This window comes from Lichenostomus cassidix, chromosome 6 (genome assembly GCF_008360975.1).
Source record: "Lichenostomus cassidix isolate B80296 chromosome 6, HeHo_3.0, whole genome shotgun sequence".
Classification (NCBI taxonomy): domain Eukaryota; kingdom Metazoa; phylum Chordata; class Aves; order Passeriformes; family Meliphagidae; genus Lichenostomus; species Lichenostomus cassidix.
Genome location: NC_139487.1, coordinates 27,888,837 through 27,914,758, shown reverse-complemented (window position 1 = coordinate 27,914,758; position 25,922 = coordinate 27,888,837). Strand labels below are relative to the sequence as shown.

The 25,922-nt window shown below is 37.6% G+C and overlaps 1 protein-coding gene across 6 annotated transcripts in view; it reads left to right on the top strand.

Moving 5' to 3' along the window:
• The window catches only part of CCSER2 (coiled-coil serine rich protein 2), a 59,236-nt gene that overhangs the window by 19,812 nt on the left and 13,502 nt on the right, over positions 1-25,922 (top strand). For 4 of the 6 annotated variants that reach the window (XM_085064189.1, XM_085064186.1, XM_085064187.1 and 1 more), the window contains 6 exons: positions 5,834-5,924; positions 8,901-9,063; positions 9,677-9,863; positions 15,082-15,165; positions 15,953-16,039; positions 17,542-17,640. In XM_085064189.1, coding sequence (XP_084920315.1) covers positions 5,834-5,924; positions 8,901-9,063; positions 9,677-9,863; positions 15,082-15,165; positions 15,953-16,039; positions 17,542-17,640 — 711 coding nt within the window. Of the gene's footprint in view, positions 1-5,833; positions 5,925-8,900; positions 9,064-9,676; positions 9,864-15,081; positions 15,166-15,952; positions 16,040-17,541; positions 17,641-25,824; positions 25,910-25,922 lie in introns of all 6 variants that reach the window. The other 2 variants (XM_085064191.1, XM_085064190.1) reach the window with 1 other exon arrangement.

Sequence of the window (25,922 nt, the reverse complement as noted above, 5' to 3'; positions counted from 1 at the left end):
TTCATGTCCAAGTTCCAGGCTCTTTTGTCCCAGCACCTTCATGTCATGTTCCAGAATCTGATGAAAATTATTCTGTCTTGCCTGAATGGTACTGTTGTAACCTCACAGTCTTCATTTTTCCAGTAATACAAGTATAGATATCTGTGGCATTTGCTTTTCATGTTCTTCATTTCTAAGGAACTTATGCCTAATAATTTATTTTGGAAAACCATTAGACTGCTTGGTTGTGATTTCAAAGTCTCAAAAGTCAGTGTCACCTTTTTTGCTGTTAATCTTCATTATGAACAGGTAATATTTGTAAACATACTAAAACAATGGGAGAGCATCCTTGATTAACATGTCCACAGTTAAGTTTTTAGTAGAAAACTGCAGCTGCTATGAAAAACTCAGTCTGTATTTTTGCTTGTCAATATAGAACTAAGAGCACAAACTCATTTCAGTGTGTTCTGTCAGCTCCTCAGCCATTCCTTTGGTGGAGCTTGCTGGCAGGCAGTTTTCTGCTCATGGCAGAGAAGGGAAATGTCATCAAAGTGCAGACTGTGATTTTAGAGTGAAAATAGCCACCATCTACTGCCCCACCTCTGCTCCAGTCTTTATCTTCAGAGCTTAACTGTTACAGCAAGGGGAGATAGAGAGAAACTGAATTGCTTAATGAGATGGCACTTCTGTCTGTCCTCCATGATGCAGTGTCCCTGCTGTCAAACACTATTGAGAGGTTATATGACTGTATTACAGTTCACAAACCTCTTGTGATACTGGTTTGAGAGGCATGACATTTTGTGAACAACCTTTTATGGCAAATTACCTTTTATCCTTTGGGATGGGAAAGCTTATATGCCTTCGAGACCTGCTTCCTCCACAGCTGACACAGTCAATCGTCTCATGCTGTTGTGGCTGGTAAAACCAAGTGAGGCAACTGCACTTGCACTCACTCATGTTCTGTTCATGGTGTCCATTAATTATGCCTTTGGATTTGTGTGCTGGAGAGAGGGAGAGAGTGTGGCAGCTGCTGTGGTGGTGTGTGAAATAGGAGAGCAAACAGTGGTGGAAGTTAGCACTTCTTTTATTTCCTAGGCTTGTAAGGGTCGTTTTCTGTATGAGTTGGTAACTGCATATCCACATGCAAGCTGGTTCTTAGGTTTTGTACTCTTGGTTCATGCTGTTAAAATGTTTCAGAATTATGTGGCATAAATACACTTTTGCAGCAGTGCAGTTAAGTGAGGGAATCCTTCCTGTGTTGTTAGCAGTTCTTGTAGGGATTGGTCAAAATAGAATCACCCCAAAGTAGTTAGGAGGTATTTGAGGATTGTTTTGGTTTAAATTAGAAACAAGTATATTAAGCTGGCTGTGTAAGAATAGAACACATTAAGGCTGTGTAATGTGTCATATTCAGGTTACTCCAAAAGTCTCGCTAGGGTAGAATTAAAACTCATTGCACGGAGGAAACAACTCAGCTCCTGGTACAGCCATGCCTGTGCTGTTCCTCTGAGGTTATTGTTTGGCTCCTTTCTCAGCTGGGAATTATTTGAAACCTCAGTATTTAACGTTTAGCCAAACATTGCACGTTTAACACAAGTGCAAATCAGTGGAGTGAGAATCGTTCACAATTATTTCTGCCTGTTAAGAGTAGCTGTAGCAATTATGTATTGCCTAATAGCATAAAATGCTCCATTGTTGGTTAGGCAAACTGTCAAAGCAGTGCTGAACCTCTGATAGCCTTTTTTTTTTGCAAACAGACTGGAAGCAGTGAGGAGGAAGGACTGCTTCTCCTCCTCTGTCACTATGCTCACTGCTGACCACTTTCTGTGATTGTGCTTAAAAGTAAACAGGAAACTCTCTACTTAAAAGCACCAGCCTATTAAAAAAATCAGGAAATTTTCTTAAATTTTGCTGGAATTCTTTAGAAAGATGATTTCAATGCTTCTCCCTATTCAGCCTTCCTTGTGGGCTCGTTGCTGGAGGCTAGATGGCAGTCAAGGAATGCTGCTGGTGGCACCAGGTATGGCTTGGGCTGTGTGTTTGAAAGTGCTCTGGCTTATGAATTGGTGAAGTCTCAGCAGAATGGCTAATATTTCTGCTTTTTTTCTTTCTCTTCTTTCATTGTGCTGTTGAATTTCAGAATTTTTGCACAGTCTGACGTCTGGTTTTATATTTAAAAAAAACCACCCAAACCTAAAAAACCAGCAAGTATAGGTGATTTAGATACAGCATGTAATAACTTAATATTGAATTCCTATAGGCTTTCAGTAAACCCAGGAACATAAAATGCTGCTATAAAAATGTTTTCAAGAATAGTAAATCTTTATTTAAGACTGTTCTATTTAACAGTTAAATAAAAAAAAGTTTTGTATTTTCAAAACCATGTTCTTGTTACATGTGTTGTCACAGCAGCCTTCTGGTACAGAGCATGGACAAAATTACAAAATACTTGTTTGGATATTTGGCTTAATTGTCTTTAATGTGACTTGTAAAGTGTTTAAAATAACTCTCTTCCTATCTTGTTTTTGGTAACCTGCAGAGTTCTATCCCACCTCTTCCCTGGGTGGTTTTCTCTGTTTTAAGGACTTTGTTTACAGTGGATTTTCCTCTTCACCCCTATAGTACAGTATGTGCTTTCTGTCTGTCTGTGTTTTCTGCCTTCACTCAAGAGTTCAGTTCAGTTCTTCACTCAGGAGTTCAGCTTTCTGTCTGTCTGTGTTTTCTGCCTTCACTCAAGAGTTCAGTTCTTATATAATGTTGCCTTTTTGGAGACTTCCTATTTCTTTATTTATCACTATCTCGGATGTTGTCAAATGCTGAAAATAGCATTGAAAAAGACCCTGGGGGTTTCCCTCCTTTCTTCTGTCAGCCTTGAATTGTGTTTGACTTTGGCAATTATCCTTTAGCTGCCCTTCAGATGACTGATTTACCCAGTCTGTTTTGTGTTTGTTTTAAAAAGCCACTTCCCTTTTTCATTCCTCAAGCACCTGAAATGATGCTTCGTGAGTTTCTGTGTAAGTTTCTTGAATGCTTCACTTCACTTGACTTTTTTGGCCATATTCTCCTGTAGTTCTCTCCCTTTCCTCATGCCTATCTTCTGCTGTGGTCTTTATTCATCCTCATCAGAAGCAAGACCTAAGTCACTAAATCAGTAATAAAAACAACAAAACATGCAATACTCTATAGGGTTGGGGCTGGTATACTTTAAAAGAATTTTTTTATTTCCTGTTCTGTTTGAGCTCATTGCCCAGAATCACTTCATGGTGCTAGTTGCTTTTAAGCACACATTATTAACTATGTTATTCCCGTGTAATTAACCACAGTTTCCTTATGCAGTAGAAAGAATAACAATGGAAGTATCTAAATTGTTTCTTTAATGCACTAATATGCTGATGAAACTTGTAATTCATTTTATGGCTATTTCAGTATGACATTGCTGACATCTACTTGTATATTATGTTTCCCAAGTAGCTCTCAGGGGGAAATGCTCAAAGTGCATTCACACATGGCCCAGTGATTACAAAGTCTTGCTATCTGCAGTTGTGGGGGTTTTTTGTAGCATAGTTTCCTTTCTTGGAGTTTCCTCAGCGTGGTGAAGAATGTATAATTAGGGAAGCATAATGAAATGTGCTGTTGACAGGAAAGTATGTCTGGAATCTCAAATACTGACCTGCTCTGACACCATTAGACTTCCAAAGTTCTGATTCAGATATAGTAGGGTGGCTTATCTGGGTTTATTAGTAAACACTGTGGCATATTATGCTTTTATGTTGTACATTTTTGAATGCATTTGCACAGTAGTGGCAAAGCTTTTCCACTTTCTTTTGTGTTTGTGACCACTGTTTCTATTTTATTTGTCATGCTCGTTAAAGTTCTTGCAGTAGAAGAAAATAATGCTTGTTCACACTAATTTGGAAGCTGAAAGCATGGCATAGAAACAATTTATCAACTAACAAACTGGAACTGCATCTCAAGCATGCCTGTGTTTTGCAGATTTTTATTTTAAAAATATGCATTAAAATTAATGTTAAAATACTTCTGCTTCCTGGAAATATGTAAATAAATGAAGGCAAAAGTAGTGAAAATATACAGGCATTTTGTTCTCCCAAATATTAAATCTATGTTTCCTTTAAATGGCTTCCATTTTTTGTGAAGCTTTTCCGCAGTTGGTTTTATTATTATTCCCAGTGCCTTGCTGCGTAGGTTTTCCTATTTTTTTCCTGTAAATACATAGGATGCCATTTGTGAACAAAGCAATTCAGATAGGACTTTGAAATATGATGAAAACAGGTGGTTTTGTCTCAAGTATTCCATCTTTCCCTTTATATTGCTCATGTTTTACAAAGTGCATATTAACTATTTTCATCTCACGCTCTCCTTCCTAAGTCAACAAATAACTTGTCCTGCAGAAATGCAAGATGTTTAATGTTCTGTGTCACAACCCCCACAAAAAATCTTAAAATATACTTAGCTCTTGTCACCATATATAATAAAAAACAGTAGTGCTTTGTGAGAGCCTTTGTGAGAGCCATAGGAAGGCTGCTGAAGAACAGCTGGAGCAACAACTCAGACAAATGCCTGTTAATGTTCTTCTTTTTCACCTCTACATCTGTGACAAAGCAAATCTAACAAATGAGAGCCAGCAAGGGGAATATTGGTTTGCGGTGTGTTCATAGCCTGTGTGCAAGTATTCACGTAATGACCATGTTACTATGAAAAATAAGTGTAAGACACTTACTTGACTTAATGTTTGGTAAATTTGTCAATATCAGTGCCAGGCATCACCTTTAGGGGAGCTGGTAAACCTAAGAACAATCTGTGTTTCTGCTATTAGAGAAGAGGCTGATGTGAAGTGCCTGAGTTTGTTGTCAGGCCTTAAAGATATGACTTTTTCTGGGACCTCAAGAGTTGGAGCTGGATATCCATAGCAGTTCCCTCAGACCTGCTTTGTGTTACAGTCACTTGGTGTTAGTAAGTTTGGTTTCCTTTGAATAATGAAGTGAAAGGGTGTCTGGGTTGTCTGCCCAGGCTGCTGTGGCTGTTCACCAGTGCTGGCAGTGTCTGACTGTGCTGTGAGCTGGGTGTTCCACAGCCTTGGCCTCCTCAGTTTCTCCTCCTCTTGGTATTCTTAAAGCAAGAGGGGTCAATCTCTTGTCTTTTTCACACTGACTGGACTTGCCCTCACTACAATGCTTTTAATATACCTGACTAACTGTATTTAATATGTATAATTCCATTTAGCACTAGCACTTTATTGCATTTTTCTTGTGCCATTAGTACACACACATGACGTGATAGTTTGTTAGTCCCTTTAGGAACAACTTTATATGAACCACAATCTGAAAGACAAAAAGAAGCAGAGTTTAGTACTCACAATAACGTATTTTAAGCTTTGTTGTCCCAAAAAGTCAAGATAACATAGGTTTCCCACACTTCCAATGATTTCATGATAATATGAGAGCTGAAATAAGGGGATCTAACGTCATCTCTTCACAAAGCTGTTTTTGAATTCTAAGTGAGCAAAGTAATTGAGTTTCAAAATACTTCCAGCTGCAAAGAAGGCAGGCTGTTAATGAATAAAAAGTTGTTGGAATATTCCATAGGCATTAGGCAGAAAAATGTTTTAATCCATCTTTGTTTCATCTAGCGGTTTTCCTGTGTCATATTAGCACAGGTGTGATGACTGTTTTTTGTATAGATGGTCTCTAATAAGGCTGATCTTCACCTCTGAGAAGAGAGGGCTGCTGATAACTTTGGATGTATGCACAATAAAAAATGTAACAAAACTTTTTATGATGGTAGGGTAAATGAAATATCATGGAAGCAGCTGTATCTCACTTTTCCTTTCTTGCAGGATATCTTGAATAATCTTGATTCATGTGATCTTGAAGATGATGATCTCATGCTTGATGTGGACCTGCCTGAGGACCCACCTCGTGACAAAGGTAAGTAAGGCAGCCAAGCAGTCTCACTGTGAAACTGCTTCATGGCCTTAAGAGATTTTTGAGTTGCTTTCTTCTGACTCGTGACTTAATAAGTCAATGCACTCTTCAGATTGTAGTGCTTTTTTTTAACAGCTCTTCCTTTTCTGAAATACAGGAAGGGATATATTGCTGTTTTCCAAAGCACAACTCTTATATTTGAAGAATTCTAAAGTTAGAAATCTACTGCCTTGAATAAAAGTGCAACCTTGTTCCACACTGCTTTTTTCTTAAAATTATTTCTGTAGAATCCATTTCAGAGTCTTAAGTTAGTCTTTCAGTCTGATGTTTCAGCTATATTTGAAAATGTTGGGACAGTATTTTTTTTTTAGTTTTGGTGAATGACAGTGTAATTGTTTGAGATAATTACTTGTTTTCTTCTACAAAATGGTAGTATCTTCTAATATATATACATACAATTCAGGATAGCAGAAGATGTAAAATTTAAGGCATGTTTTTTCAAGATGTCTTTTATGCACTCTTGCTTTCAATGAGGGTGCTGGTGAAGTTTTCACAGAAAAGGTAGTGGTACCTAGATGCCCCTGAAATAATACAAATTCAGGGAAGAATTAACTTGGTAAAGGAAATTATGGCTACACTTTCTCAAATCTCAGACTGGAAACGTTTGAGATATTTGTTTTTGTTATTCCTGACCTGCTCATAGGGCTTAAGAGTGTTATTATTATGAGCTATTGTTATGTGAATATGGGAATCAGTTTTACCTCCAAGATCAGTGGAGGCCAATCTATATTCACATGAACCGAAATACTGAATGTGGAGTGCTGCCAGGCCCTACCCAGTGCAAACAGGCACTGAACGGAAGAAGGCTTTACTTATTTCATGTAATGTTCAGCTGCATGCTGAAGGTGGGGGAAATCCAGGTTTTTCTGGGAGCACCTCTGAGTTATTTGGGTGAAGACTCCTGTGTGTATGTTAGATATGAAGCCAAATGAACAGTAAATAAATACATAGTTTTCCATCTACCACCATGGTGGCACATCATGTTTTAACGTTGTGCACATATGGAGTGCAGTACTTAATCTTCTAAATTTTAGAATGAGTTTTTCAAAGTTCTTGTGTGAAATGATTGACAACATTGCAAGTATGCAACTTTTCAGCCCTGACAGGTATGAATTTTTTACTTTTCTACCCAGTTAATTTTCCCGAATGGGTAACAATGCAAGCCTAGGGCATATTCTTTCAATAGAGGTAATTTAATTCTGTTGGGAAAATCTAAAGAACAATGGTAGATCAATTTCTCATAAGTTTCCTTGTTTATGGAACATGCACTGCATTTGCATCAGTAATTCCATTGCAAATTATTAATTTAAAAACTGCTAGAAGAGCATGTTTTTAAAGGTGAGTATTTGCCACAAAAGCATTTCAAGGTTATTATTGTTACTTGAGGCATTTTTTAGAGGTTGGGTTTCCTTATAAAATTAATCTGGCATAAACTGGGTATCTCTGCTTCTTCTCTTGAAATTACTGTATTTTTAGCAGAGACGATCTGAAAAGAAGGATTCAAAAGCCACCTCCAGGTTTTCCCTTGTGTGAACATGATCACCTGAAAAAGCAAAACTTGCTCTCAGTTAATCTCGATGTGTCTTTACTCAGTGTCGCAATTTACTTTTCCAAAGCTAAAAAATCTTAATTGCTTGTTAACTTAATGAGGGCTTATTTGGTTGTTAATTTTCGTGTGTTATGAGCTGTGGAAAGTGCTGCTAAAGGAAAACAAATCTTCTGTTAGTTTTGGTGAATAAGTTTATTTTATTATGTAATCTTTTTTGTTATTTGCTAGGTGATAAAAACTGAATTGCAGATATGAGTATTTGTTATAATAATGTTTAACAGCCAGCACTTTTTCCATAATTATGTGCAACTTCCCTGACGTCAGCCTCTTTAGACTTTCCAGGTTCTCAGAAACTCTCCTGGTTTCACTTTGGAGCCTGGGATACTGCTTGGCCACTATTTATAGCAACAGTTCTAGCTCCGCAAGTATGCAGAGAGCGAGGAGGGCGGTTTAAATCACAGGGCAGAGCTGGGCTCTGTCCCAGCCCCACGCAGGCTGGAGCTGAGCAGGAAGGAAGGCCTGTTTGTGTATGCCACGGGGCTGGGGGCAGCGAGTAAACACTGCTCCCTTGTGTGGAGCTGCTCCTGGAAAGGACTGACAATGTGAGCAAAAACTCCTGGGGTAAGTGAAGGACCAAGTGTGGTGGCAGAGTAGCAGTTTGCGACTGTTTTTGCTGGTCTAACTGCCCGGGTAGGAGTTGTTTTGGCTTTCTCGCACTCGTTTCCAGGCTATTGCCAAATTTAGCATTTGTTCCCTTGAGACGTTTGTGGAATTCGTGTGGCTTTGCAGAAGTTGGTGTTTTAAAGAGACTATTTGGTTTCCTTGTTTTAGATCATGCTAGTTGACCAGGTAAATAAAGATTAAATGTCTCTGAATGTGAAAACCAAGCACGAGGAGTAAGATGAGCTGTATCTTTATTTTAAGTAACTAAACAGTTTTCTTTTGCAGTGCAATGCTGGCCCCTTTTTACAGTGTTGTCTTTCTGTGTTTGTGTGTTGTTAGAACTTGTTAAAGGCCTGGAGATACCATCAGTAAGAAAGACAGGAAATTGTTACTTTTAAATTTCTCCCATAATCTGTCTTCTCCAGATTTTTTACTTAAACTAGGAATACTGTTAAAGCTGGATTCTTTAGCTTCTGCTACAGGTTGCTCTTATTCTGGTAACAAGTTGATATTTTAATAAAAATGTAAGATTGTTACAGAAGTCTGCTTGACAGTTCTAAAATGCATACTGTTTTGGATCAGTTAAAAAAAACAAACAAACCCCCCCAGAGTTCACACTGCACCTGTTACCAGCACATAGTTAATATTTTATTTGCAAGGTCCTGGGACCAAGTCTTACAATTTTTTTAAATTGATGCTCTCTCTAGAGGAATGTGAAAATATGAGCCGCTATGACAGACAAGACAGAAATGCAAGACAGCATCAGGAAGGATTCTGGAAAAGAGCACCACAGCCACGATGGAATGCACAGGATCACTATCATCTCGGCCATACTGACCATTATATCCATGGTAAAAATGATTTGAACAGGTAATGCACTTTTCTCTGTTCTCACAAACACTTATAGCACCAATGAGCAATTCCTTTTGGCACTAAAGTGTCTCAAGTGATACTGACTACAAGTACATCATTTTCAGGATAGTCGTATGTCTGAGTGGAAGCATCACTGAGGGTTATAACAATTTATTTTCCAAACTTACACTTCTGTTTTTGTTCCAAGTACTTGTTGCTTGTGTTGATACAATATTATATGTTTATTAAAATACCTTATGCATTCCATGGAAAACCATTGCAATGTCTTACTACTTGCATTTTGTAAGTTTGGACAGCTTTTTACTTTTTAATTTGTTGGTAAATTAGATGTAACCCTATAGTCCTTAAAGGAATGACAGTTCATAGAAATCCTGCTGAACAAACTGGTTTTATGGTCCTGTAGTTTTTAGTTTTTAGGAGATCTCTGGGAGTTGAAACAAAAACTCTGTATTTAAGTGCAATAGCATTGACATTTTCTGATTTATTTATTTCCTGCTGTTTGCCACAGTATGTAAGTACAGCCCACGTTAAACAACACTTTCCTTTTACCAAACGCTCCGTAGCTCCAGTTAGTCATCACTGTGTTTTTACCTGCTGAATGTTGTTTTAGGGGTTCAGCCTACCTGGAGCCTGCAGTGGGTCCCTTGGAGAGCTACGGAGGGAGCAGCAGTTTGCCGGCGCCGCGGCAGCTGGCAGAGAACACGGTGATGCTGGACGAGATGACCCTGCGGCACATGGTGCAGGACTGCACCGCTGTCAAGACCCAGCTCCTCAAACTCAAGAGGCTGCTGCACCAGGTGAGCTGCTCACAGGAGCAAAAGCAGGAGGATAAACTGGGGAGTGGGCCTGGATGGGCTGATGTTCTGTTTGGCCTTATTAGGATATTGGTATTTCATTTATATCTGTTTCATTTTATCTGTTGAATTACAGAGTTCCAGAGAGTGAAGATACTTTTTATTGCTATTTCAAGTAGTAGTTTTTCTGCCTTGTCAGCACTTTACTAACTACAAAACACACTAAATATTAAAACTTTTAATATTTGTTCAATATTAAATTTTACTTCTCTGAGGAAATGTCAAATTAAAAAAGAAAATCAGTGCATGTGAAAACCAGCTTTTGTCCAATAAGATACAAAAAAGCTGGGAGTTAAAATTAAAAAATGTTAAAATTGGTCACATTGATCAAACTTGTGTTCAGCAAGTCAGTTCTAATAGCTTTTTCTTAAGGCTTTGTTTTTCTCATTCTTTCATCTTTTCTGCGTGTTTTGACAAGAAGCCTAGCAAATCCTACTGGGTCATCTCTATTGGAGGTATTTAAATTTAACCTTTCAATTTTATGAAATTGTCATAAGCTTTTAAGGAGCTTTTTCAATGCACCTCAAAGCTTGGCAAGTTGTGGGAGTTGGTAAACTGCTAAATGACTCAGCAGAAGTATGGCATTTCAACTACAGAATTTCCTTTGTTGCCATAATAAAGAGCAGTCCATGAGACTTTATTTGGAGGCATATACAGATTAGCATTGAAAAGTGTTCGTGATGTTGTCTTTTAATACCAAATTTATTGCTGTTCTTTTCTAATAGGATAATGTAATGAAAATAATTTTGTGCCTTTAAAGTAAGACACTAAAACCAAAGAGAGCAAAACAAAAAGCAAATCACCCTTGAGGCTAATTTAAGGGTACAATTGTATCTTTTAGAAATGTGAGCATTTGCTTCCTCTGGTAACTGAGATGTATTCCTGATTTTGTCAGTGGAAAAACAATTGTAACTTAATGCAGAAGTAGCAGAGAACCTTTATCCAGGGCTTTTAATGCCTTAAACACAAGGACAATGAAGCAACTTGATGGATGATCTGTGTGTGTGGTTCACTGTGTAAAGGCTTGCACTTTATAACCAAATAGTGTGTGGCCCTGCAAAATATCTGTGTAAAATCGTGGTCTAGTTTATAATAGCCAAGTTGCAGAATAAAAGCTTTGCCTCAGGTAGCTCAGATTAAGTTTTTTAAAAGAATTGAAATGCACAGAATGAAGCAGTTACTCTTAATATGCCCATTTTTAAAAATTTTCTCCTTGTCTTGACAAATGCTTGATCCTCTTTTCCTTCCTTCCTGTAACAGTGAGTTTAGTAATGACAGGTATGATTCTTCCCTTCACACTTTGACAGTCGTACTTGTCTGTATTTTCCTGACCTAACCCACCCCTGTTTTGACTCACCTTTTCCAAAACTCATCACTGGACTTCTGAATATTTATTCAACTCTCCTGTGTATTATCCAGTCTTTTAATCAAAGAGCATGAATAGTAGTGTAAAAGTATGTTAGCCTGCTACAGAGGGGGAAACTTTAGACCTTTACTAGTTCAATTTACTAAACAGTTAGGGCAAAACTTGTATGAAATATTTTTTCATTACATTAAAGTGTTCAGCCTTTACTATAAACATTGAGCTTCATACTAATAGGGATGAGTAAAAATACTGCAATGTTTTTACTGCTTGAACAGAAATATAGTTTTGAAAACAATTAGTTGAACTCTAGCATTCTGAACTCTGAACTAGGACTGGCTCACAGGCCCCCTGAAAAATATAAAAAACCAAGGTACAAAGTCAATTGCTTTCAAACTCCAGCTTTAATAATGGGAGCAGAAGATCTTCTGTTCCACCAATGTTATACATTTAAGTGTATGTGTTGCCTTTCTCCAGTTATGATATTCAGCAATAATATTTGCTTTGGATAGGTAGAAACAGAGCTGTAGACTTAGACACTAGGTCTCAGAGGAACAGTTACAGTAAAATAGGAAGAGTTAGTAATTAAATTCAGTTTTATACAATTATCTCATCAGCTGTAGCGTGACTTAGTGTTGAGCACAGCACGTAATGAATGTATACCTAGCAGATTCCTGGGGAGACTTAATGTGCTGTACTGGATTCATTGCTGTGACTGTAGCTCACATAACTGGATATAAAGTAGCTGGAGTATTGCTGGCAACATAGCTGCAGCAGCGTGGGGTTGGTGCTGCACTCCCAGTTCAGCTTGTGAAAATAAATAGTTATTTGAGTAATAGAGCCTTTCCTGAGCTCTGTGTGACCAGGATAACAATGCCAGCAGTACATGTGCTGTCTGCTTACTCCTCACACACTGCCACCTTCCTGTGCCTTCAAACAGTGAGATCAGGAGTAGGAGTCTCTCTGACGCAGAGTTTTCAAAGGTTTTCACAGTAGTGAGTATAACCTGCTCTGACTTCTAGTAATGTTATACTAACCTATATGGAGTGAAAAAAGTACATTATTCCTGTGCTAAATGCAGTTATAATTATTTACAGAAAGGTGTACTACTGGAGAGTATTCTCTCTTTAATGCTTAACTGGAGTGCTAACTTTGTATTGTAAGAAGAAAATCTTTTGGAAGTCTAATCCTAGTAATAATTGACATGTAAATGTTAATGCCTCTTAAACATTGACTAAGGTACTTCATTTGCATGCTTATTAGAAAATAAGTTTTCTTCTGATCTCAAAAATTTCTTCCTCCTCCTCAATTAATTTCATAAACTTACTGCTCAGGGTTGAGGCTAATGTGTTAATACAATTTTAAATAAGAATGTTCTCTTTCTGTGGCCCTGGAGACTTTGATCTTGGCAAGGATTGACCATCCTCTGTAGTAACCCAGCAGTGACTTGCAGCCACCCTGTCTTATCCCAGGTCAGCACTTGCAGTAAAGAGGACTTAAGCACAAAGCAGTTCACGGAACTGTGAGATCTGTGAAGCTCTTTCTTCTGTGGGAGGCAGCTTTTATAAAAAATGTTTCATTTCAACTTATCTTTCATGAATGGAAATGAAATTCTATTTTTCAAGCACAGATCTTCACTGTAGCTTATCAGATATATGGTCCATTTGTATGAAGAGGTGTGAATAAAAATGAGAACCATGTAGTGCAAAGTTGTTAAATGCATCAGTACATTTTTGCTGAGGTTTTAGATTAGTAAGTCACTTGAGTACCTTTGAAATACATATTCATTGTATTCTTTTCTTTTTGCATCTGGTGAGATCTACAAGAGAGATTTGTCGCTGTTTATAAGAGGCCTGAAGATGAAGAAGAAATAGACTTATTAAATAGAAAGACTTCTTTGTGTCAATATATTAGTTGTATAAATTGCCCCTGCAATTATTACTATTTTTTATTAGCCACAAAATAGTTCACCTCAGCAGCTCAATTATGCTTGAAAGAAACAGAACCAAAAGAAATGAACAAACAATAGCAAATCAAATGGCAAATTTTATGTTTAAGCAGTTGGTTAACTGTTGGACTGTCGCTGTAACAGTGTTGGGCAGTGAGATCGACATGACCTGGGATGAAACTACACTGGCAATGCCAAGTAGTCAGCAGGTGAATAGCACCCTCTGCTTGATGGCCACTAAACACATCTTCTGCTTGCATCTTTATAGAAATGCTATTAGTGAAGGAGACTAGTCAAATGAGTGATTTGTACTGAAGAAAACTTGGAATTGGGAATCAAAGGCTAGACCTTGATAAAAATTTGGTAGACTCTTGTAAACTTGCCACTGCTCTGAATAAGTGATTGTACTAAAATAAATAATGTATTCTGCTTTTGTAAAAGTGTTAGGTGAAAAACAAGAGGTAGCAGTTTTTATATTGGCTGTTGTGATGTGCCATGTGGTGATACCTTCATAAAGTTTATTGTATCTTTACCAAAAGGTTGAAAGCATATGTTCTCTCCAAGTTTCCAGATTTGGTGATATCTTGGTACAGTTCTTAGTATTATTTCTAGCCTACCAAAAATAGCATATGGATGTAACCAGTTGTATTTTCTTTGCTACTTTATCATCTATTTGCTAATTCTAGTATCTCCTTTTTTTGTACAAGGATGCCTTTATTTTGCTGATCTCTCCCAATTTGTTTTAGCAATATGATCAGCAAGAAACAAAAAGCACCACAAGACAGATTTCATAGCATGTGTTCAACTGGAGGCTTGAGTTCTTACTGATAGTGTTAGAACTGTTTTTTTTCCAGCTGTCCTGTGTTCTTTACACGTGTACTGAGATAATGAAGGCAGTGGTGAGGGAATTGCTGCAGATGACCTTTGTTCCTGCTTTGCTGGTGAATGAGTCAGGTGTAGCACAGGAGTACTGATTTAAATCACCAGGGAGTGTGTGACATACTAAACTTCCTTACCATTAGGTCTTAATCTGCTGTTGTGGAATGTCTTATTGCTCCACTTCCCTGCATTTTAATGGCAGTAAAAGCTATACTGGGGGTACAAAACTTTGAAAAGCTAGGCAAGATACTTTTGCTTGAAGTAGTTTGTCTTGTGTATTTTCCCATTCCCATGATTACTCTTTCACAATTGAAATGGTGACCATCTGTAGCTTTATTTCTGAGTGTGTGTATTTATTTGAATCGTTGCTTAAGATAAAATGTTGGGGAAGTTTGTTAATTGGGGAATATAAGATAAATATAAACTACAATATAAATATACAAAAAATAATTTGTTAAACTGTTTTTTAAGTAATTCTAGGATTCTAATTGCTGCACTTTTCCTCTAGCATTTTAGAAATGTTTTGAAATAAATAATGTTTGTGTTTTTATGGTATTATTGTGCAAATTATTTCGAAGCATTCTGTTAGAACTTGTCCATAACACGGAGTGTAAACTGCTGCTTCATCAGCCTTACTGGCCATGGGCTTAGAAGGGACAAGCAGCTGCTTGAGAACTGAATACAACTGAGTGCTGGACAGTGTGAACTTGACTGTTCTCAAAATTAACAGTCTACATTTATAAAAGCTAAAAAAAATATTAAAACAAACAAAAACCAAAAAGCACCAAAAAACTGTGAGATGGAAAGCTCTATCCAAGTTATGGAAATGAAATTCAACTGTCTGTAGCATGGCCCTTACTTGGGCACTGTGCACAGGCTGCAGCAAGGGAGGCTTTCCTATGGGGGGAAAAGGAAACTTGCTATTTCAACAAGTAATTCAAGTTTGTGTTCTTGGTTTTGTCCCTTGGTAGGATGATGAAAATGTGTCACTCCAGGACATCACATTCTCAGTTCCATCAAGTCCAGAGCCACAAGAACCTGAGTCAACTTTTAAGGTAAATGACAGTGATTGACTCTAAGGAATAAGAGATACAAACCTATTTGTGTTTAGAAAATACACCAAAAGCTTGTGTGTTGCTGAAGTACTGCTTCTTGCTTCTTTCTTTGTTTAAATGCAAATGTAGTGAACCTAGATGAACCCTACAAAGTCAGGGGCAAGTTTATTGTTTTAGAATGGCTATTAAAGGCAGAAAAAATCACAGTAGGTATTCCAAACTGGATCGCCTTATATAGTCACAGACTTGTAATGATGTGTTTTCTGTGGTGGTAAGGTTTTGTAGCATTGCATGGATCTTACTGTAAAATCACTATACAAAGATCACTAATTCTGTATTTATGGGAAGGAAACAGTGCCTACTGAAGATATAACAAGGTTATAAATACTTCTTGAAGATGAAGAACACTTAAAATCTATTGCCTGTTCTGAGTTCAGTAATTTTTGTTGTTGATAAAGAGGACTGTAGGTAGTGTTTGCTGACTAGGCATGTTCATCTACATGTCACTTGCTTGCACAACAGATGAATTACTGTTTTAAAGATGCAGCTGATTTACTTACCCTGGAAATTCAGTGGGTCAGCTGAATTTGACCTCTTAAAGAGACTTTTAGTCAAGTTTCTTCCCTCTTTAGTCTGTGCCTCCAGCCCATCTCTCTGTGTGAATAGGAGGAGGAAGGCATATGCTGTGTCACTGCCAGCCCTCCAGGGCACACCTGGTGTAATATGTCCTGTAAAGGTGTTGACTTAGATTATGCAGTCCTTATAGAAAACCACTGTTTTATTGCAGATGGATGATCTGCTGAACGAGATCAGGCAGCTTAAAGATCAGTTGAAGAAAAAGGATGAAACAATCAACCAATTAGAGCAGCAGCTTGTAAGTATAATCCTAAATGTTGAGCAAAATCCCAGGTGTGCACTGCAGAGTGGAACTTCAACAGGCAGTACTGATGAAGGCTTTAAGAGAGCTTAGACAGATAATTTTTTTCCTACACTTTCACTATAACAAAGGTAGGTTTGGGTTCCCAGTTGTGCTTTTGGGATCTTTAATTCCATAATCTGGTCATGATTTTGTGTGGGACTAAACAAAGGTGTTTATAACGCTATTGAAAGTGCTTAATTTCCGAAAAGTTTTGAACGTAAAATTCTAGAAGCTGCTGAAAAATAACAATGAGCAAAAGATAAGGCTACACTTAAAATATTTTAAAAATAGACAAGTTTTGGGCTTGTCATTCTGCTTGAAGCTTTTGTTGGTGTTTTTATTCTCCCTCTCCTTTCCTCTACTGTCCGTTAGCTTAATAAGGAGTTACACCATGGAATTTAAAGCTGAGCAAAGTCATATTCTAAGTTGATTATTTTTTTAAGAAAGAATACAAAACATGTTGAATAGTCAGATTAAATTTGCCAAGTAAGAACAAGTTATGGCAGCACTTTCATCATAAATTAGGTTCAGGGAGACACAAGGCCTCAAGCAAAAGTCACATGTGCCTTTTACCCTTTTGCCCTTGTTCCAAGTTTGGGTTTTGCCATGTGTATGTTTGCATTTGGTTCTGGTAAATTCACCTGCTGTGACAATTCTTGTAAAATAGCCCCACCTTTTCAAGACATTTCAAGCCACGGCAAGATCCTACAGGCAGGGTAGATAAGATGCCAAGAGGTGCACACCATATATATTTATCATAGCTGGAGACAGTATTGTGTGACCATAATTACTAATGAAATGTTTAGAATGTGCTTTTGTAGTTGTGTGCACTGAAACTGAGCTGTGGTCTTCATCCTCTCCCTCTCTGGCTTGGAAACATTCCCTCTAAAATAAAACTGAAAGATGAAGATTTGGCATTCTGCTCTGCTGTTTAAACAACAGAGTCCCAGATCACAGTATACCACACCAAATTACTTTGTTTATTAGCATTTTGCAGTAAGTGTTGGTTTTTTAATACACTTAGTCTCACTCTTAACCATCAGCCTTCAAGGATGCCTTGAAGGAAGTTTCTCCTTCCCTGCTCAGTCATGTACCTGATTGCTGTAGTAACCCAGAACTGGTGCAGCAGAGAAACTCTGCTGTAAAGATGAGTAAAACTTACATTTGTGATGATTGAAAGATTACTTGAGGAACTCAGTGCTTCAGAAATTTAGGTGGAACAAAAATTCTTTCCAAAAGTCAATATTTATTCTGGATTACTTCTAAATATCCTTTGGGAAAAGCAGCAGTTGTGCAGCACTGTAAATGGTATTTTCTACAGTTTAATTGTATTGTGCTCTACTGTCACGTAATGCTTGATGTTTGAACCCTGGGCCTTGACTGTACTTTTCAAGAGGCTTAGTTGGTTAATTTCTAACTAATTCTTGTTTCTTTTTCTCTCGTTGGGGGTGATTAAGGCCACTAGATGTAACTGCCAGAAGGACAGTCCAAAGCCTCCAGGGGCAGCGCGCGGCTGTGCCGATAAATTCACCCAAACCTCCTGGAGGAGGAGTTCTGTGAGTAAAGTGGGCCCTCCCTGCTCGGGTCGCTCTTCCTGCCTTTCACTCCCCACTTCTATAGCCTTGGCTCTCACACAAGTCAGCCTTGTTTAAGAGATTCTGTGCTGTGTGTGAGTAGTGTCCTTCCTGCTCTGCAACCTTTGCATTCTTTTGCAGACCTAGTATTTAAACTAATATTACAAAAATTTTTTTTTAAATTAAATAATTAAACTTTAGAAGTCTTCTCTTTAAATAATCTCCATTTGCAGTATTTAAATTACAGTCAATCCAAGCTGTATATCTAGTCATACTTAAGATGTTTTCTTATATCCTGACTTTGAAGTCACAGGTATCTCTTTGGGTTTTTTTCCTGGTCAACTTTTCAATGTTGATGTCCTCATATTTGTTGAGTAAAAGCAACAGTGTATTCTAATTTTCAGTGCCTAAGTGTAATAGCAAAAGTTAATTTTGTTTAATATTTCTTATTATTTTTAATAATTTATTTTAATAACTTGACTCATTAAAAAAAATTGTGTAAAAATCACTTTGACAAAAGACATCTTCATTCCCATATGTTGTTGCATGGATCACATTTGTTTCCACTATGTAAAATTTACATTCTTCATGGAACACCAGTAGCATACCTAAGATGGGGGAGGGACAACATACTTGATATTATATAATAAGAAGAAATTATCTTTGAATGCTAAACAAGGCTTTTGTTAGCCACCAGCAAATAGCATTTGGATCTTGAAGCTACTGCTCTAGCTAGAAAGCCTAGGAGATTTTATTAAAAGGTTAAGAATGGGTTTGATTTTTTTTTTTTGTTTGTTTTTATCCTACCTTGAGTTACTTGATGTAAGCTTGTAATAAAGATAAATCACCCCTGTTACCCTTCTGAAATTGCTCTTTTAAATGTATACCAGCAGGGCAGCAACACCACCATGCTGTGTGTTCACCAGTTACTGGCAAACAGCCTTATCCATGTTTTCCAACCTTCTCCTTTCTGTCTGATAAGAACCCAGTGTCCAAAGATCATAACCTTAACTAGCTTTTTTTGACACCTCTGCTTCCCCGTGTACATGTAACGTCTTTGTTCATCCCATTTGTTTCTTCTCCTTTTATTTTGAAGCTTCTAAAGGCTTGCATTGTTTCTTTTCCCCAAGTTTTAATTCCATGTGTGTGCTGTTCATTTGATGTCTTTATGCATTGATACTGTTTCAGTGTTAGTAGCTGCTGTTTCCATGTTCCTTTTTTTCCAGCTCATTTTTCACATGACTTCAGGAACAGATTAATAATCCTGGCAGTTGCTAACTGCACAAGCTTTAGTTTGTGCAGCTTTTGGTGTTAATTGCTAAGAAAGATATTTAAGAAGTTGGGTAGGTTGAGTTGCTGTCTCAAGCACAAGGAGTCACTCACCACAATTGTCTGTTTTTGTCAGGTTGGCAAGTATATTTAAGTTATATGGTAGTTTTGTTCAAAAAGATATTTTTTTGTCAGGAGGAAGTTTGGGTTAAAGGACAGTATCTTTTAGAAGAGCTAAAGGAGCCTCTGCTGTATTCAGGGTTGGCTGTGTGGATATATGTATACGATACACATATTTTTAGGCATATGATCATTAGATGCACAATCCAAACATCTCGGTATTTTTATCCATGCACAAAGTGTCTCATGAAATTGATAAAGGGCTTAGGAAAATTCATGAAGTATTGACAAATTTTGAAATTATACTGCTTTGCAGGAGCTTTTGATAGCTAGAAAGTTTTGGACAGAATGTTTTGGGGTTTTTTCAATGTCTTTGCATGCATATTTATACCTTACAGGCTTTCTGTCAGCCAACAGAAACAGGAACTCCTTCATGTGCGATTTTTCAAGGAGAATGATGTTCTGGCTGTTGTAGCCAAATTTCAGTTCTAATGGTCAGACCTCAACTTTCTGGTTTAATGCTTCCTCTGCCATCATGCATTTGAATGCTTCCTTGCATGGCTTAATGGAAGTATGAATGTATGAAATAATTTTTGATCTGGAACCTAATAACAAAAAATGTCTCTTATAATAGAAAGGAGACACAATCGGCTCTTATTTTCTTGAGGTAAGAGTACAATAAATAGAGACACCTAAGTGAAATGTATTCTCACTACTCAAAAAAATTCCAAAAACCCTCTTAAAGAAGTTGTTTTGCTTCATTAACATTCCTGTTTGGTTTAATTTAATGGTCTTGACCTAAGAATGTAGACTAAGAGAAATCAGGTTTATTGGTCCTAAATGTGGTATAAATTGTGAAATGTTGTTAATGTTTATGAAATTATCAGGTTTTTATACGGATTACCCTTTTTTTTTTTTTTTGGAAACCAAATTGTAATTGAAGTCTTGGCAATGACAGAATGGCTCCTTTGAGACATATAAGGTCTTTGCTTCTTTAACCTAGGTAATAGTTTTCAGTTTTGATGAATATTTAAGTATTTCATTTTTTCCCATTAGTGTTCACCTGCCAGTCATTTTTAATGATGGTGGATGTTAGGGAGATACTTCAGGTATCAAAACTTGCAAAATTAATGTGACCATTTATAAATTCTATACATTCTATACAAATCAGAACTGATACAGTGCTTTTATTCCTCAGGAGTAAGTACAAGTCTGGGAATACAGTGGTTTAGTGTTCCAAGGAATACTTTAAATGGTTACTGAAACATGCCTAACAAACATTGTTAATGTAGTGGGTCATAAACAATAGATGCTAGAATAAACTAGGGAACAGTGAGAGTGGAAATCAGCTATTACAAGACTTCTGTTAGAAATTTAAGACCGTATGAATTGCAGCAATTTGTTGCTATTCAGCTGGCCATTTGAAATAGCTGGTATTTCTGATCACTCCATGGTTCTGCTGCTAAATAGAAAAGTGAATATAATTTAAACATATTCTTTTTGAAAAGTCACATTCACATGGTTTCTTTGTTATGAGACATTTCTAGAAAATAGCCCATTCTGACGTGATTATAGACTTGTGTGGTGTTCTCTACAGGGACCACAGTTTTTCAAAGTACTTTTCGGTTTTTTTGTATTTAAAGGTAAATATGTACATAAGTGGAAGCTATGTAACTTCATGTTAATCCTTGGAATTTGGTACTCGTAATAAAAAACTAGGGGCTGAAAAGAATTGTTTTGAAAATTGGGCTTGTTACAAATTGGTGGGTAGCTACCTATTGCCTGTCTACTGTGTCTGTGACATGGTATTTCTTCTAAGTGTCCTGGCAGGGTGCTCAAAACTTAGATAACTTCTTACTGTTTGTTTTCTGTTCTTGGTTAGCCATCCTTGGGATAAAGGCTTGTACAAGTATTTTCTTGTAGGGTAGACCATGACATTTCTAGAAGGATCTCTTACAGATCTCTTAGACAAAATCAATTCCAGTTAGTGTGTCTTATCATCTAACTAGCGTGGAAGAAAATAACCAAACCCTGGAAGAAGATAAAAATTACCTGAAGAAATTAATGTTGATGGACAGCTTACAAGGAAGAAAAATGTGAGCATTCATTGCCACACTTGTCTTGCAGGCTTTGCAGCATGTTTCTGTAATAGTAGATATTCAGATTTTTAAGACTTTGAGGGTAAAGGGCTTAGGCACCAAGTTTTTGTTAAGTGGTTTTGTTTCTTGGGCTGGAAAGGATGTTTGCAGATGCTGAGAAGTAAAAGACAAGCAAGCAGACTACAAAGCCCTGAATTTGGTCCAAGCTACCTGCAGAAGATTCTGACTTGTGACGACCAGTTCCTCCTAGTTCACCCTAATTCCTGGTTGCTCTTCCACTCCCTGCCAGAGAAGATAGTGTGTACAGTAAAAGCTGGGTATTTCCCCTTGGTAACAGCTCACAGTGATGAAAATAAGCCTTATTTCCTAAATGTGTGTGCAAGTTCATTCTTGTCTCATGAAATGACAACAGAACCTGGCAGTTTGCATGGGAGCATGCATGGTCTTGTTCTTTGCTCCATCTTTTCTCTACTTTTGTACTGAGATATTCTTTGCCTCCCTTTTGAATTTTGTTCCAGTTTGTCATTCCAAAGCCTTTCATGTCCATTGCTTTGATGAACCTCTGTAATCCTTTGTCTGTCTTTGCGTACTGTTGTCATTTTGGTTTTAGTATCTCCTTCTGCCTCAGCCTTAAACCTGTATGTGTCAGCTCCACAACTATTGATTTAAACTTGCAGGTTTTGAGGTCTAGGCACTCTATCAGTGTTCATCTTCACATCCAGCCTCAGTTTCTCTCATTGTCCAATGCTCTGCTGTTTGCTTCATGTTCCTACACATGTTCTTGGTGAAACAAAACCATGGCTGGACTAGGTGCTCAGGTTGTGCACCTGTCCCTTGTGCTGTGACTCTGCATGACATTTGGGGACTACACAGAAGAGAGGTCCTTGAACCCTTCTCAAGCAATTCGTGTTGGTTTAGTGTAAAGCAGCATGTAAAACTGGGCTGCTGGTGTTTTTCATCTGAATACTTTCAGAAAGACTATTGCATGTCAGAACTGCTCATTCATGATCTCTTTCTGGGTGCTAGGCTGGCAACAGGAAACTGCTGCAGAAACATCTCGTTTGCCTCAATATTGAAGTCTGTCGTTCTAGGTTTGTTCATGATGTGGAGCTCTGAGTTTGTAGGAGACAACTGGCAGTGCTTGGTGAGAGGCAGCAAAAATCATCTCATTGAAGTGCTCAGAGGCTCCAGTTGTATAGATAAAAAAGTATCTTTGCTGTATTTGTGTTTCTGCAGCAGAAAAGACTTCTTAAAGCAGTAGCAGTTTTGCATATTGGTGTATCCTTGGGAAAAGAGCTGGAATATCTGGCTGTTGGGCTAAAACTGCTGTGCAGCAATAGCTTAGAAATATTTCACTTCTCCTTTCCTGGCAGAAGCAATTGCTTTTGTTCATGGGATTGCTTATTCTAAGGTTGAGGTCTGTTCATAACTAACAGTGGAAAACTCTGGCCTTAGTTTTCATGGTAACATGTAAAAGAAGAAACAACCACCAGGTTTTCCCAGTGCAGTTAGAGTCAGAACTTCACAAAGCATTGAGTACAACATAAAGCAACAGCACAATTCATCAGGATCTCTGAAGAACGTTTGTTTTTCTGATTTGTAGGCTGCTTTATCTCAGGTGCTCTTATTTTTCCACTCCTGAATCTCATGTTTTAAAATTGTGATTAATCTCTCTTTGGGGATGCCTTTGCTGTTTCACAAATCCACTATCTGGAAAATAAGAGCAATGGGATTTAGGAATAGTGGCTGAATGCACATTATAGCTGTGGGGAGGGACTGTTCCAACTGCTGTCTTCATGTTTAAGTGCAAAAAGTTGCTTCAGATACCAGAAGAATCCCATCAGGTGTTTTTTGTTTGGGTTTGGCTTTTTTTTAATAGAAGTTGAGGTAAGTCATGTCCTTGTCTTTCAATTCTAGCATTCCTTGCTTGTGAATTGTATAGACATTGTAATCAATAAGTGGTGAGTCAGGTTTTTCTTCTTTCTTACTTTTGGTAGGAAACTGCCACATTATCTGTGTATTTTGAATATGTACCATCATCTGAGGGGATGTGTTTGTTAGTGTTGGTTTTTTTTCCTCCTCTTTGGATTTCTTGGGAACCTTAGTACGCATTTGACTCATAGGAGACGAATATGAGTTGTTGGTTAAAGGAGAAGACTTAGTAAATTTGCTGGAGTTTTGTACAATAAATACTATTAAAAGAAAATTAATCTTTTTGTAAGCCAGGCATATTTGCAGATACTTAAATCTTAGTGTGTTCTATCAATGGGATTGGAACATCCTTTATAATTTGTATAATCAGTGTAAGTCATAACACTCATCTTAATAAATTCCCAGTGCTATATCTCCTGATCCTCACTTTTTCAATTGATGTTGATTTTAATTACCTTATTTGATGTAAAATTAAGCAATCCTTGTTTGGGGTTTTTTAAAAAATTGTACATATTTATTTATTACAAAAAAGAAATCTGGCATTTATTTGACATTTACCTATATGGGGCAATGTCAACTGCAGCATTTGGGAGAAGGGGATTAAAATATGCCTGGAGACCAATTCAGCAGGCAAAAGATTCATGGAAGTTACTTGCACTTTCCTCATTTACCTCTCCAGTCAGAGCAATGATAAAATAGCATGAAGAATTATTGAGAAGACACTACTTAATGCTGTGCTTTGAAGTGCTAATATGGGTGCTTAAAAATTTCTGGAGTGTATCAAGACATGTAAATATTTCATTGCCTTTACAATAGTGTCTTAACTGTTATGTAGCTCAGGAGGCTTGTGCTTGTCTTAATCTCTCTTTTCAGAGAGTGAAAGGGAGAGGATAGAAAGTTTTCACCTCCCTTCTTAATGGGTTAAAAATTTCAAAGAAGTCTGGAAAAAGCCCATCGCCAGCTCTGATGTGTCTCTACAAAATCAGACTCATGCCTGGTGATAATGTGCTTTCTCCTATATGCAGATTCAGTTATGTTTAGAGAATGGGAAGAGCTTTTCTTGGTGTTCCATCACCTTGACACAATTTTGGATGAAATGTGAACAAACCTGAAAAATGCAGTCTTCTTTCATACTGGGCTATAAAAATCCGAAGCTTTTGATAGTTTTCTCATCAGTCATTGACTGATTAATTGTGTTCCCAGGAATATTTGTGTATTTAATACCTATTCAGCTGATGCAGCATGTTTTATTATTTTGTCATGCTGCTTCATGCAGCAGTCTAAAAATTGTGATCTTAATGACCACTGATGGAGGACTGTGAGAACAAATTAGGTAATCAATATCTCCATCTACAGATAAACGGATTGAAGAACTTGTTTCATTTTTTTCCCTTAGATTTTGCTCCAATAGTTGTTTTATCTCAGCTTCTGAAGAACAATAAAGCAGTCTTGTCAGACTTTTTTTCTTTATTTCCTGTTCTAGATTAAAAGTGGTCTGTCTGGCAGATTCTAAGACTTGATTAAATGCACGTATTAAGTTTCATCTTAGCAGTATTAAAACCTGGAATAGTGGTGGATAAAATCTAGTTAGATTAGGATAACTGGCAGATCAGGGAAGTGTTTCAAATTCTCGCAAGATAAATAAAAGCAGAATATTTATTTATAGAAATAATGTGGTGTTTAACATTGTTTTTAAAGAAACACAGAAATAAAATACTTTATCTGTCCAGCCTTGGCAGTATGATCTGCAGCAGAGAATCTGGAGAGGAGGGGCAAACTGGATTCCTGGTTTCTGTCATGCAGGTGTTGTTCAGATACCTTCAGGTTGCTGGCTGGCAGAGTAGCCACAATTAGTTGCTGCTGGTCAGGAGGCAGTGGGGCAGTCATTGTTGTGGTACCAGTGTTCCAGGACTGCTTACATGGCAAAGGGATTGTAAATACTTAACCCTGTCCTGCTGAAATAGGAAGTTAAGACTGTGTTGTTTAAGAGGGAAGTTGCAGCTTGGATTTGCATAGGTACGGGTGTGGAAGAAGGGATAAGTAATAAGAAAATTACCTTGTCTTGTTTTGAGAACACAGCAACCACAGTGTGTCACATTTGTGGTGACCTGACACCTGTGACAGGCAAACCCTGCATGGCATGGATCTGCGCAGTTCCCTGATCCTTTCATGGAAGACTCATGCTCCAAGAGCCAAGTGCAAGGAAAACAATTCTATGTCACCTCTCCTCTTCCATAATAACTAAGACTGTTGAAACTGGAGTAATGTGGACTCTAATGCACCAGGACTTGCTGGACAGAAAAATTGTTTCTATGCCTTAGAAATTTTTTGTTGTAAACTAAAGTTGACTGGTTTTCAAGTAGATTTGAGCTAAGCAAGCTGTACTTGGTGAGGCATTTCTAAAATACTTTTGAGAGCTGTGTTAACACAATTTTAAAATGTGTTTTTATCAGGAAAAGCTCAGCTTCTGTACTCTTCCCCTAAAACTATCTTGGACAGAAATGTGTGCTTATGTATTGAGTAAAAATGGAGCTGTTTTGGAAATTTCTGACTAGCTTAGGGCAGCATAATATTTTTTTGGGGCTTCAGTGGTGTGTAACATTTGTTTTTACGAAATAGAACAACTGGGAAATATAATGATACCACTCTGGGGGAAAAAGATAAAGAATGGTGTGGCTTTTTGGTGTCTTGTTTTTCCCTGTTCTCTTTTTTTATTATACTTCTCCCCCTCTCTCTTTCTGCACAGGGTGGGTATTCTGCTCCCTCCTTCTCTCCCTGGCAGGGCTCATTCCAGGGCATCCCTCGGAGTGTTCCACCGCACCGCAGACAGAGTGAGTCTGTACC